Here is a 12,026-nt window from a genome sequence, read left to right as displayed (position 1 = left end):
ATTCCTTTGCATATTAAAAATCTTGGGAATAACACGTACATGGTAAAAAAAAATTTTTTTTTCAAAACAGCACAAAAGAATACCTGATGAAACATGAGTTTCTCTCCCTCCCCAAACTCCTCCAGTCCCACCTACTCCCAGAGGTAACCACCATCAAGTTTCTTAGGGATCCTTCCAGAAATTTTAATGTATATACATAATAAAGATGTACATTCATTGATCCTTTTTTTTTTTACTGAAAAGGTAAATTGTACTGAATCTTCTATACACTCTTCACACTTAATTTCTCTTAGCTATCATTCCACATTTGCTCACACATACAAATCTCATACTTTATACGTTGTATGGTTGTAGCATCATTTATTTAACCTAGTCCCTTTCCACCAATTGAGAAAAGATCACCTTTTCACTCCTGCTGGGCAGAACCTGAGTGTTCCATGGGCACACAGTTTGAGAACCGCTGCTCTTAGCCTTCTGGAGTCCAGCTGTCTTTGTTGCTGGTGTCCTAGCTAGCCCTTTGGTAATTTTTGCTCAAAGTGACAACCTTTTTATTACCTAGCAAAGATTGCACTTAGTAGGATTTGCAGCAGCCCCAGGAGAAATGTGCCCCACCTGTCACCTGCTGCCCTGTCCCTTCTCTGCAGCTCCACCTTAACAGTAAGCCCTGCTCCCCATGAGAAAGTCTGCAGAAATGCTGTCTCCCTGATCACCCGCCAGAAAGGGAGGTCAGAATCGGTTTCCCCCGACATACTCTGTCTACTCTGTCTTTCTCATTCTGCGAGCTGCCCTGGCAGGGCAAGTGCAGGGAGACAAAGCCTGTGTCTGGTGCTAGGAGTCCTGGAACCTGTGGCGGACACAGGCTCCTTTCCTGGTACTTCTTAAAACAGTCCAGGCTGGGTTTCTGGGGGGCTCAGTTGTTAAGCGTCTGCCTTCGGCTCAGATCATGATCTTGGGGTCCTGGGATCGAGCCCCACGTCAGGCTCCCTGCTCAGTGGAAAGCATGCCTCTGGCCTTCCCCTGCTCATTCTCTCTCTCCCTCTCTCTCTCTCTCTCATGAATAAATAAAATCTTAAAAAAAAAAAAAAATCCCAGGCTGGTGATGGCCTCCTTTCCCTGCATTGAAGTTCATTGACCTTTGGAGTATTTGCCAAGAGATCCAAGTTCTTTACCCTCTCTTCAACTAAGTAGAGATTTGACCTTCGGTAGATAACCTCCATTCCTCCAGGCCTCAGTTTCCCCATCTGTAAAATGGGAAAGTCAGATGAAATTATTTCCAAACCTGGCCTTCTTGCTCCAATAGTAAGATTAATATTTATGAGCAGTCCTGTGGGTCAGGCACTATACCTGTCAGGTACCTCTCTTATGTCATTAATTCCAGTCTTGCTAGTAGGGAATCTAAGACTTAGAAGAAGTAAATTGCCCACATTGCCCATCCAATAACTGGGAGAACCTGGGCTGGAACCCCAGACTGGTATTTCTCCAAACCTGTATTGTGTTCTGAACCCCCACATAAAGACTGCAACAGACAAATACTACTTCTACTAATAACAACAGGAATTAACCCACCCCCCATTAGGAAGAAGATTATAAAACCTTTTAAGTAAACATTACAAAGAGGATCCATCCTTAAATATAAGAGATAAGCTTAAGAATCAGGGGCACCTAGGTAGCTCAGTCAGCTGAGCTTCTGACTCTTGGTTTTGGCTCAGGTCACAATCTCAGGATCGTGAGATTGAGCCCCATGTTGAGCCCACATCAGGCTCTACATTCAGCACGGAGTCTGCTTAAGATTCTGTCTCTACCTCTGCCCCCCCCAACTTGTGTTCACGTGCTCTCTCTAAAATAAATAAAATCTTTAAAAATTTTAAAAAGTGTAAGAATCAAATTTATTTTTTTGAGCATGTATGTATGGGTTTTTTTATTTTTTCAAGTTTTTATTTAAATTTCAGTTAGTTAACATACAGTGTTTATTAGTTTCAGGTGCACAATATAGTGATTCAACACTTCATACATCACCCGGTGCTTGTCACAAGTGGCCTCCTTAATCCCCATCATCTATTTCACCCATCCCCCACCCCTCTCCCCTCTGGCAACCATCAGTGTGTTCTCTATAGTTAGGAGTATGTTTCTTGGTTTTTTTCTCTCATGTTTTTCCCCCTTTGCTCATTTGTTTTGTTTCTTAAATTCCACATATGAGTGAAATCATATGGTATTTGTCTTTGTTTGACCGACTTATTTCACTTAGCATAATACTGTCTAGCTCCATCCATGTCATTGCAAATGACAAGATTTCATTCATTTTCGTGGCTGAGTAACATTCCACTGTATATATTTACTACATCTTCTTTATCCATTCATCAATTGGTGGACACCCGGGCTGCTTCCATATCTTGGCTATTGTCGGTAATGCTGCTATAAACATTGGGGTACATGTATCCCTGTGAATTAGTGTTTTAGTATTCTTTGGGTAAATACCCAGTAGTGTGATTGCTAGATCTAGATGGTAGGTTAGTTATTTTAACTTTCTGGGGAACCTCCACACTGTTTTCCACAGTGGTTGCACCAGTCTGCATTTCCACCAACAGTGCAAGAGGGTTCCCCTTTCTCCACATCCTTGCCAACACCTGTTGTTTCTTGTGTTGTTGATTTTAGCCATTCTGACGGGTGTCAAGTGGTTTTTCATTGTAGTGTTGATTTGCCCTTCCCTGATGATAGTGAGGATAAACATCTTTTCATGTATCTGTTGGCCATCTGGATGTCTTCTTTGGAGAAATATCTGTTCAAGTTTTATGCCCACTTTTTAATTGGATTATTTGTTTTTTGGGTGTTGAGTTTTATAAAGGCTTTATGTATTTTGTATACTAACCCTTCATCAGACATGCCATTGGCAGTTACCTTCTCCCGTTCCAAAGGTTGCCTTTTAGTTTTGTTGATTGTTTCCTTTGCTGTGCAGAAGCTTTTTATTTTGATGAAGTCCCAATAGTTTATTTTTGCATTTGTTTCCCTCGCCTCAGGAGACATATTTAGAAGGAAGTTGCTGTAGCTGATGTCAAAGAAGTTACTGTCTGTGTTCTCCTCTGGGATTTTTATGGTTTCAGGTCTCACATTTAGATCTTTAACCCATTTTTGAATTTATTTTTGTGTATGATGTAAGAAAGTGGTCTAGTTTCATTCTTCTGCGTGTTGCTTTCCAGTTCTCTCAACACCATTTGTTGAAGAGACAGTCTTCCTATTGGATATTCTTTCCTGCTTTGTCCAAGATTAATTGACTGTATAGTTGTGGGTCCATTTCTGCATTTTCTATTCTGTTCCATCGATCTCTGTATCTGTTTTTGTGCCAGCACCGTACTGTTTTAATGACTATAGCTTTGTAATATAACTTGAAGTCCGGAATTGTGATGCCTCCAGCTTTGCTTTTCCTTTTCACGGTTGCTTTGGCTAAATAGGGACTTTTGTGGTTCCACACAAATTTTAGGATTGTTTTGTTCCAGCTCTGTGAAATATGCTAGTGGTATTTTGATAGGGACTGCATTAAATATGTAGGTTGCTTTAGGTAGTATAGATATTTTAACAATATTTGTTTTTCTAGTCCATGAGCATGGAATGTTTTTCCATCCCTTTGTTCCATCTTCAGTTTCTTTCATCAGGGTTTTATAGGTCTTCATAGTAGTATTGGTCTTTCACCTCTGTGGTTAGGTTTATTCCTAGGTATCCTTTTTCTGGTGCAGTTGTAAATGGGAATGATTCCTTAATTTCTCCTGCTGCTTCATTATTGGTGTATAGAAATGCAACAGATTTCTGTACATTGATTTTGTATCCTGTGACTTTACTGAATTTATCAGTTCTAACAGTTCTTGGGGGTCTTTTGGGTTTTCTATGTATATAGTATCATGTCATCTGCAAATAGTGAAAATTTTACTTCTTCCTTCCCAATTTGGATGCCTTTTTTTTAGGCAATCTCTACACCCAACATGGGGCTCAGACTCATGAACCCAAGATCAAAAGTCACATGCTCCACCAACTATGCCAGCCAGGCACCCCAATTTGGATGCTGCTTCTTTCTTTTTGTTGTCTGATTGCTGTTGCTAGGACTTCCAGTACTATGTTGAATAAAAGTGGTGAGAGTGGATACCCCTGTCTTATTCCTGACTGTAGAGGAAAAGCTCTCAGTTTTTCTGCATTTAAGATAATATTAGCTGTGCATTTTTCATATATGGCCTTTATTATGTTGAGGTGTGTTCCCTCTAAACCTACTTTATTGAGTGTTTTTATCATGAATGGATGTTGTGCTTTGTCAAATGCTCTTTCTACATCTATTGAAATGACCCTATGGTTCTTATCCTTTCTTTTGTTAATGTGATGTACCACGTTGATTGATTTGCAAATATCGAACCACCCTTGCATCCCAAGAATAAATCCGGTTTGATAGTGGTGAACGATTTTTTTAATGTATTGTTGGATTCAGCTTGCTAGTATTCTGTTGAGGGTTTTTGCATCTATGTTCATCAGAGATATTTAGCCTGTGGTTCTCTTTTTTAGTGGTTTCTCTATCTGGTTTTGGTATCAGAGTAATGCTGGCCTCATAGGTTTCCTTCCTTTTCTATTTTTTTTTTTTTGAAAAGTTTGAGAAGAATACATATTAAGTCTTGTAAGAATCAATTTTAGAAGGAAGAATCTTTCTCCCAGATATTTGCATATTATGGGGCCTTGTGGGTTGGGGAGAGGGAGCCAAGAATCTGAAACATCACTCAGGGCAGCACTCCTGAAGGCAGTTTTTGACTCTTGTGTCATCTCCTGCGTCCACTCAGTAAGTCCTGTCTTAATCCCTGGTACCGTTTTGCTGCTTTTGAGGTGCTGGATGTATCCTGAGACCTCATCCAAGTCTCAGATTTCAAAGCAGTATAAACACTCTGCCAGCTGGTTTGCAATGTCATTTTAGCTCCGTCTGAACCATGCCTACCCCCTGGTGCCCTGACCATTCTGCTTCTCTTCTGTCAGGTGGCCGCCTCGGGAGAGGGCTCCGCCATCAGTGGCTATCTGAGCCGGTGCAAGAAAGGCAAGAGGCACTGGAAGAAGCTCTGGTTTGTCATCAAAGGCAAAGTGCTCTACACCTACATGGCCAGTGAGGTAGTGGTGGTTCATGCTCTCTCTCCTCTCACCTGTGAAGGCCCTCAGGTTAAGCTCATGCCTCAGAATGTCCATCTGGGTATGCACAACACCCCATCGCCTGCAGGGCAGTGTGAGGCTGGATGCGGGTTCCAGTTCCCCTATCACTCCAGTCTGTGTTGGGCAGTACCATGAGCTGAGTGTTGCTACAAATACACAACCATGTGTCGGTTCCAAGTTGAAAGAATTTACCTTTCTCTGTGGAGATAAGGTGGGACAGCTTGCAGACCTGTGCACCCAAGTGTTTGAAGGTCACAGGCCCAGCATCTAGCACAAGCCAGGCACTCCATAAGAGCAGGCTGCTTTCTGCTCTCCATCTCAGTGTCTGGGACAGAATTCAACACAGCTTGGAGGAAGCTACCACACTTTTTTACTCTGTGCATTTCTTTTCTCAGAGAACTACATTGTTTTTGTGGTAATGTTTCTACTAAATAAAACTTAAGTTGATACTTTTTACAGAGCATCTTACCTTTACATATAAAATGTAGGAGGGCCTTGGAAGTCGAGCCTGCTTTCAGACTAGCCAGGTGTGGACTATGGTTATACAGCAGGGGGCTGTCTGGTCCTGACCCAGGCTGAAGCTGGAGGATAGTTTGAAAGATTTCCATGTCTAGCCCCCACCATCCGGTGGCTTCCACGGGCTAAACCCACTTTGAAAACGGGACTTAAGAGCCCAGCTGCTGAGCGTGTATGTTTTACCCCAGGAGGATATTCACATCAGCACAGGACTGGTGCTTCTACCCCACCCCCAGATGCTGGCGAAGGCGCAAGACACTTTATTTTGGGGGCATAAACATTCTCTTACGAAAGACCTGTAGCTGTGATGGTTGCAGCCTGCCCCTCCCTCAGGGAATCCCAGAGGCCAGCAGGGACACAGAAAGACAGAGGGAGACCCACAGTGGGCCTGAGTGACTCCAGTGCCCTCACTGACATGCCCACAGGGAAGCCGAGGAGAATTTTGATCTTTCCAGAACAAACTGAAATGTGATGTAATGCCCACCTGCAGCCCAGGGCACCATCTTCCAAAGTAGGTATTACACAGGATGCTCACAGGGGTTCTCTAAACAATGGATTCGGAGGGGACCCTGAGTGGGCAGTTAGTAGGAGTACTTCTTAGAATCTGTAATGTACCCAGATGTGTTGTGGATCTCTGAGATGAGGGGATTTCCCAAGCTGGCCTGACCACAGGCCCTTCCTCATGGAGTGTCTCATGGGACTCTCCCATCCCATGGACCACTCTTTGGGAAGAAATTCTGTCTTAGACAGGTGAATGAAGGCTAGTGATAATTAAATAACCACCAAAGAGGTGAATCCTGTCCATTCTCTAGGTCCTGAGCAACGGTTGTCATTGGAAGTGACACCCTAAGTTAATTTTAAAAGGTGGATTTTAAGTATGCTTCCGAAGTAGTTTTTTCCATAAAGAACTAGTACAATTTCTTAATAAGACCATGCCAGTGATAGGGACTAAGCTCTCAAATTCCATCAAAGAAAAACGGTTTGATAAAATGGATAGCCAGTTTTTGCTGTGTGTACTATCATGAACTCCTGTTGTTTACCTGTGGTATCCCCACCTCATTCCTCTCCCCAGAGGCAGCACACTGTTCTGAATTTTTTCTACCATAGATTAGTTTTACCTCTTTTAGAATCTTCATATAAATCAAATCACATATAAATGTGACCTCTCCCACTCAGCATGAGGTGTTTGAGAGTCATCCATGTTTTTGAATACAGCAGTAGGTCATGACATTTTATGGCTGAGTAGTATTCTATGTTGTGAACATACCACCATGTGTTTATTCCATTCATCAGTTGAAGGACATTTGGGTTGTTTCTGGTTTTTGGTAATTATGAATAAAGCCACTTTAAACTTTTGTATAGAGGTTTTTATATGAAAATAGGTTTTTATTTCACTTGGGTAGACACCTAGGATTGGAATTTCTAGATCATAGGAAGGTATATGTTTGATTTATCAGAAATTACAGCCCTTTCGCAAAGTGGTCTACCATTTTATACTCCCCTCAACAATGTATGTAAGTGTGAGAGTTCTAGTTGCTCCACATCTTAGTTAACATTTGGTATTGTCAGTCATTAATTTACTAGTAGCTCAGTGTGGTTTTAATTTAGATTTCCCTAGTAACTAATGATGTTTTTGATGTGCTTATTGGCTATTTCTGTATTTCCCTTTGAGAAGTGTCTGTTCAGATCTCTTGCATATTTTTTTAAGTTGTCTTATTACTGGGTTACAGGAATTCTTTACATAGCTTGGACACCAGTCTTTTGTCAGATAAATGTTTTGTGAATATTCTCTCCCTGTCTGTGGTTTGCCTGTGCATTTTCTTAATGAATTTGTTCTGTTCTTTTGGTGAACAGAAGTTTTTAACTTAAATGAAACCTAATTTATTAGTGTTTTCCTTTATGGCTGTTGCTTTTCATATCACAAGAAACTTTTAGTCTACTCCAAGTCACAAAGTTGTTCCCCCTGTATTTGCTTCTGAAAACTTGAATGCTTTAGTTTTTACATTCAGGTCTATCTGAAATTAATTTTGAGTATGGTATGAGACAGGGGTTGGGGTTCATTTTTTTCCATATGGATATCCAGTTATTCCACCACCACTTGTTAAAAAAAAAAAACAAACTTTCCTTTCCCTAATAGGATTATTTTGGCGCCTTTGTTAAATATCAAATGACTAGGGGCACCTGGGTGGCTCAGTCGTTAAGTGTCTGTTTTCGGCTCAGGTCATGATCCCAGGGTCCTGGGATGGAGCCCCGCATTGGGCTCCCTGCACAGCAGGAAACCTGCTTCTCTCTCTCCCACTCCCCCTGCTTGTGTTCCCTCTCGCTATCTCGCTGTCAAAAAATAAATAAAATCTTTTAAAAAATAAAAATTAAAAAATCAAATGACTACATTTGGGGCTATCTCTGCGTTTTCTATTCCATTTCACTGATATATTTACCAATTTTTATGCCAATACTTTACTGTCTTAATCACTAGAACTCTATAGTAAGTCTTGAAGTCAGACTGTATAAGCCTCCAACATTGTTCTTTTATTTATTTGTTTGTTTGTTTGAGAGTGTGCATGTGCATACAGGAGTGGGGGGAGGAACAGAGGGAGAGAATCTCAAGCCGACTTCCCACTGACACAGGGCTCAGTCCCATGACCTATGAGATCATGACCTGAGCCAGAGTCACCAGTCCGGTGCCAGATTGAATATCCCAGGTGCCCCTTCAACATTGTTGTTTTTAAAGATTGTTTGGGGTATTCTAGGTCTTTTGTGTTTCCATGTAAACTTGTCAATTTCTACCCAAAAGCCTGAGATGATGACAGAGATTGTTGAATCAATTTGGGGAGAGTTGGCATCTTAACAATATTGAATCTTCAACTCTATGAATATGGCATAAATCTTCATTTATTTAGTTCTTTAGTTTTTCTTTTAATGTTTTGTAGTTTTAGTATAGAGGTCTCATACTTCTGTTCTTGCATTTCTGTTAACCTTATTCCTATTTTATTTTTTGCATGCTATTTTTTTTTAGGATTTTATTTATTTTTTGACAGAGAGAGACAGCAAGAGAGGGAACACAAGCAGGGGGAGTGGGAGAAGAAGCAGGCTTCCCGCCGAGCAGGGAGCCTGATGTGGGTGGGGCTCGATCCCAGGACCGGGGGATCATGACCTGAGCTGAAGGCAGACGCTTAATGACTGAGCCACCCAGGCGCCCCTGCATGCTATTTTGAATGGAGTTTATTTTCTAGTTGTTTGCTGTAAACAGATATAAAAAAAATTGATTATCCCGTGACCTTGCTAAGTTGATTATTGGTTCTAGTAGTTGTTTTACAATCAAACAAGTCCTTTGCAAGCACCGATAGTTTAACTTCTTCTTTTTCTGAACTTTGTTTTTCTTCTTGCCTTAATGCAATGACTAGGACCACCAGTGCAATTTTGAGTTTAATTGGTAGGGGCGAGCACCCTCTTGCCTTGTTCCCAATCTTACAGGAAAAGCATTCAGTATTTTACTATTAAGTAGGATGTTAGCTGTAGGTATTTTATAGATGCCCTCAGATTAAGGAAGTTCCCTTCTAGTTTGCCGAGGGTTTTTTTTTTTAATCATGAATCGATATTGAGTTTAGATGCTTTTCCTGATCCAGCAGTCTCTGAAAGTTGGTTTCGTTTTATACACAACCTCAACTCATCCTCTTTCTCCTCCCACAGCCTTCTTAGCTAATTATATCTTAACTAATTGCTTAACTAATTTTGTCTTTGTCTATGTGTGGTTTCATAAAGTTGTATTTTATGAGCATGTATTTTCACATAAATATGTATGTGTAAATATATCTTTATATACAAAAATCTCTTTTTCCACTGAGTACTGTGATTTTAAGATCCACTTATGATCTCTGTGTAGGTCTCATCACAGTATTAGCAACTTTATAGTACAGACACCCTGTGTGCTCCATACTGAAACATCATGGATAGGCTGTGGGGGAATGAGTATTGGGGATATTATCTGGAATAATTCTGGAAAACAGAGTCTCTGTCAGCAGAAAGAATGCAGTGTTAGAAGGTGGTCATGAGTCCAAATTCTGGCTCTGCCTCTGACTAACCTGTGTGATCTTAGGGAGTTATTTACCTTCTCTGAGCTTCAGTGTCTTCTTAGAACAGAAGTGACACTTTCTGTGATGTTGTGAAGATTCAACAAGATAATATAAAGATGAAAATGCCTGGACTCTAATAGGCTGTGACAGAATGTTAAGTTTCTTTCTCTCCTCATGACTGGTCCTGGCGGGAAGAGGGGGTGAAGAGTATGTGTGTGGTTATTCCACTGTTGCCAACCCATGCCTCACACAGAAGGGCTCATCGCGCATCTGAAATCAGAGGTAACAGCAAATGCTGAGCAGTTGACTGTATGTAGTGCCGTGTGTAATATCGTTTTCCCTTTTGCCCTCTGCAGGACACAGTGGCCATGGAGAGTATGCCTCTGCTTGGTTTCACCATTGCCCCAGAGAAGGAAGAGGGCAGCAGTGAAGTAGGACCTATTTTTCACCTCTACCACAAGAAAACCCTATTTTATAGCTTCAAAGCAGAGGATACCAATTCAGCTCAAAGGTACCCAAATAACTAGGCCTGTATCTCCTTGCCTCTCCCTCTACAAGTTGCTACCCAGGGCTCTGGCTTCTCTCTGTTCCAGCCTCCTGTGCCATCTAACCCCTTTGGGCCACAGCAGAACAGCGGAACAGAACCTGTTCCTGGTTATAAGATTTTTTAAAGATTATCATGATTAGTTCATACAGGCATGCTTTGATTCAACAGACCTTTTGCTAAATGCTAGGGAAACACATATGAATATGACGTGGTCCCCAATGTCAGGCTAATAGTCACCTAGTCCACCTGGTCACTTCTAGGTTCTCTGACCAGAGTCTCAGAGCTGTGACACCTAAGTGTGCCCTCTCCTCTGTTTTACAGGTGGATCGAGGCCATGGAAGATGCAAGTGTGTTATAGCAGTTATCAAGCATGTGGACTCAGAATAAAGTCTTAGGTAGAATGTGGACCCTTCCAGAAGCCAATCTGTGTCTCTACTCCTCGGGACTCATATCTGGATTCAGCACGGGGCCTCATCTTTTTTTGCCATAACCCCCTCTCTCACCGTCACAAGTGGAACCCCTAAGGAATATTTATGAACCACTCCTTTTCTATTCTTGTGTCTTCCACCTGCCCGACCCCGCCCCACCCCAGCATAAACGATTTCCTTACCCGGTAGTGAGGTCGCATTTAGTAACGTGAAGACATGGAAACAATAGGAAAAAAGTACATTTTAGAAATGCAGGCTTCTTAGTGGAAACAAGCTTTTACAGTTTTTACTAGTGGTAAACATTATCACCTTCCATAGCATTGATGTCAGTGCCTCAGGCGAAACAAGAAACAACTGGTAAATAACAGCTACCCTCATCGAAAGCACTTTATTGTTTTACTGAGCTACAACCTCCAGTTTTATGTTTTCCAAGTGATTTACTTAAGTAAGGAGCAGATGGAGTCCTGTGGACTAATTTGCCACCAGTTCTCAACAAGGGTGTACGTACAATTGATTTGTGCAAACACGGATGGACCTTGCCAAGGGGGCAGGTGAGTGGCACTCAGAAGGGAGGGTCCTCCTTACTGCAGAGGCTGCACTGCACTGCAGAAGAAGGCAAGGATTTTCTCCTCCACTTGATCATGAGACCTGTATACGGACATGACTTAATGAAGGAAGGACCCCTTCCTTCCCGGGGTGGTCCTCACACTACCCCAGTGCTGGATGCTCGGCTGCCGGCAGGCCCAGCCCCCACCCTGGAGGTCACCACAGACCCTCTGAAGAGATAGGGTCTGCTGTAATTTATTGTGTGCCTTCCTGTGTGTACCCAACATGAGCTGACAGTGTTATGTGTGAGAGAACATGTGCTTGTTTTCAACATGGTTACCCTTCGGCTGTATTACCAAAGCCTTGAAAGATATGAAGACAGAAAAGAGATAATCAGAAAGTGAATAGGTGGTCTTGGCTCTGGACACAGTGAGGGAGCACAGAAGTAGTGGCTTGAAGAAACTCTCTGGGCACCTGGGGCTCAGCCACCTCCCGCTGATGACCGCTGCTCATCATGCTGGACAAATTTCTACATAGAGCAAGAATGGGGGTGGGGTAGGCGGGATTCCTTGTTACTCTCATTGAAATAGAAAACAATCATATCATTTCCTGATGTCCTGTCCCCTAAACAAAACGGCATTTGCTGACAAACCTTTTGTAAAAAGCACCATCTCAAGGAGTTATTTACATTAAATATTTTCAGGGGAATTTTTTTTTTCTAGTTTGCAATTTCTCCTTTAAAATGTTTGC

The 12,026-nt window shown here is 41.9% G+C and overlaps 1 protein-coding gene across 4 annotated transcripts in view; it reads left to right on the top strand.

The window, feature by feature from the left end:
* FGD5 (FYVE, RhoGEF and PH domain containing 5) overlaps positions 1–12,026 on the top strand; it is a 118,954-nt gene extending 106,928 nt beyond the window's left edge. For 2 of the 4 annotated variants that reach the window (XM_027586445.2, XM_027586444.2), the window contains 3 exons: positions 4,999–5,127; positions 10,112–10,266; positions 10,624–12,025. In XM_027586445.2, coding sequence (XP_027442246.2) covers positions 4,999–5,127; positions 10,112–10,266; positions 10,624–10,660 — 321 coding nt within the window. In that variant the 3' untranslated portion in view covers positions 10,661–12,025. Of the gene's footprint in view, positions 1–4,998; positions 5,128–10,111; positions 10,267–10,623 lie in introns of all 4 variants that reach the window. The other 2 variants (XM_027586443.2, XM_027586446.2) reach the window with 2 other exon arrangements.

The sequence above is a fragment of the Zalophus californianus genome, chromosome 1, assembly GCF_009762305.2.
Source record: "Zalophus californianus isolate mZalCal1 chromosome 1, mZalCal1.pri.v2, whole genome shotgun sequence".
Lineage (NCBI taxonomy): Eukaryota > Metazoa > Chordata > Mammalia > Carnivora > Otariidae > Zalophus > Zalophus californianus.
Note: the sequence above shows the minus strand (reverse complement) of the source record. Positions and strands in the feature narration are given on the sequence as shown.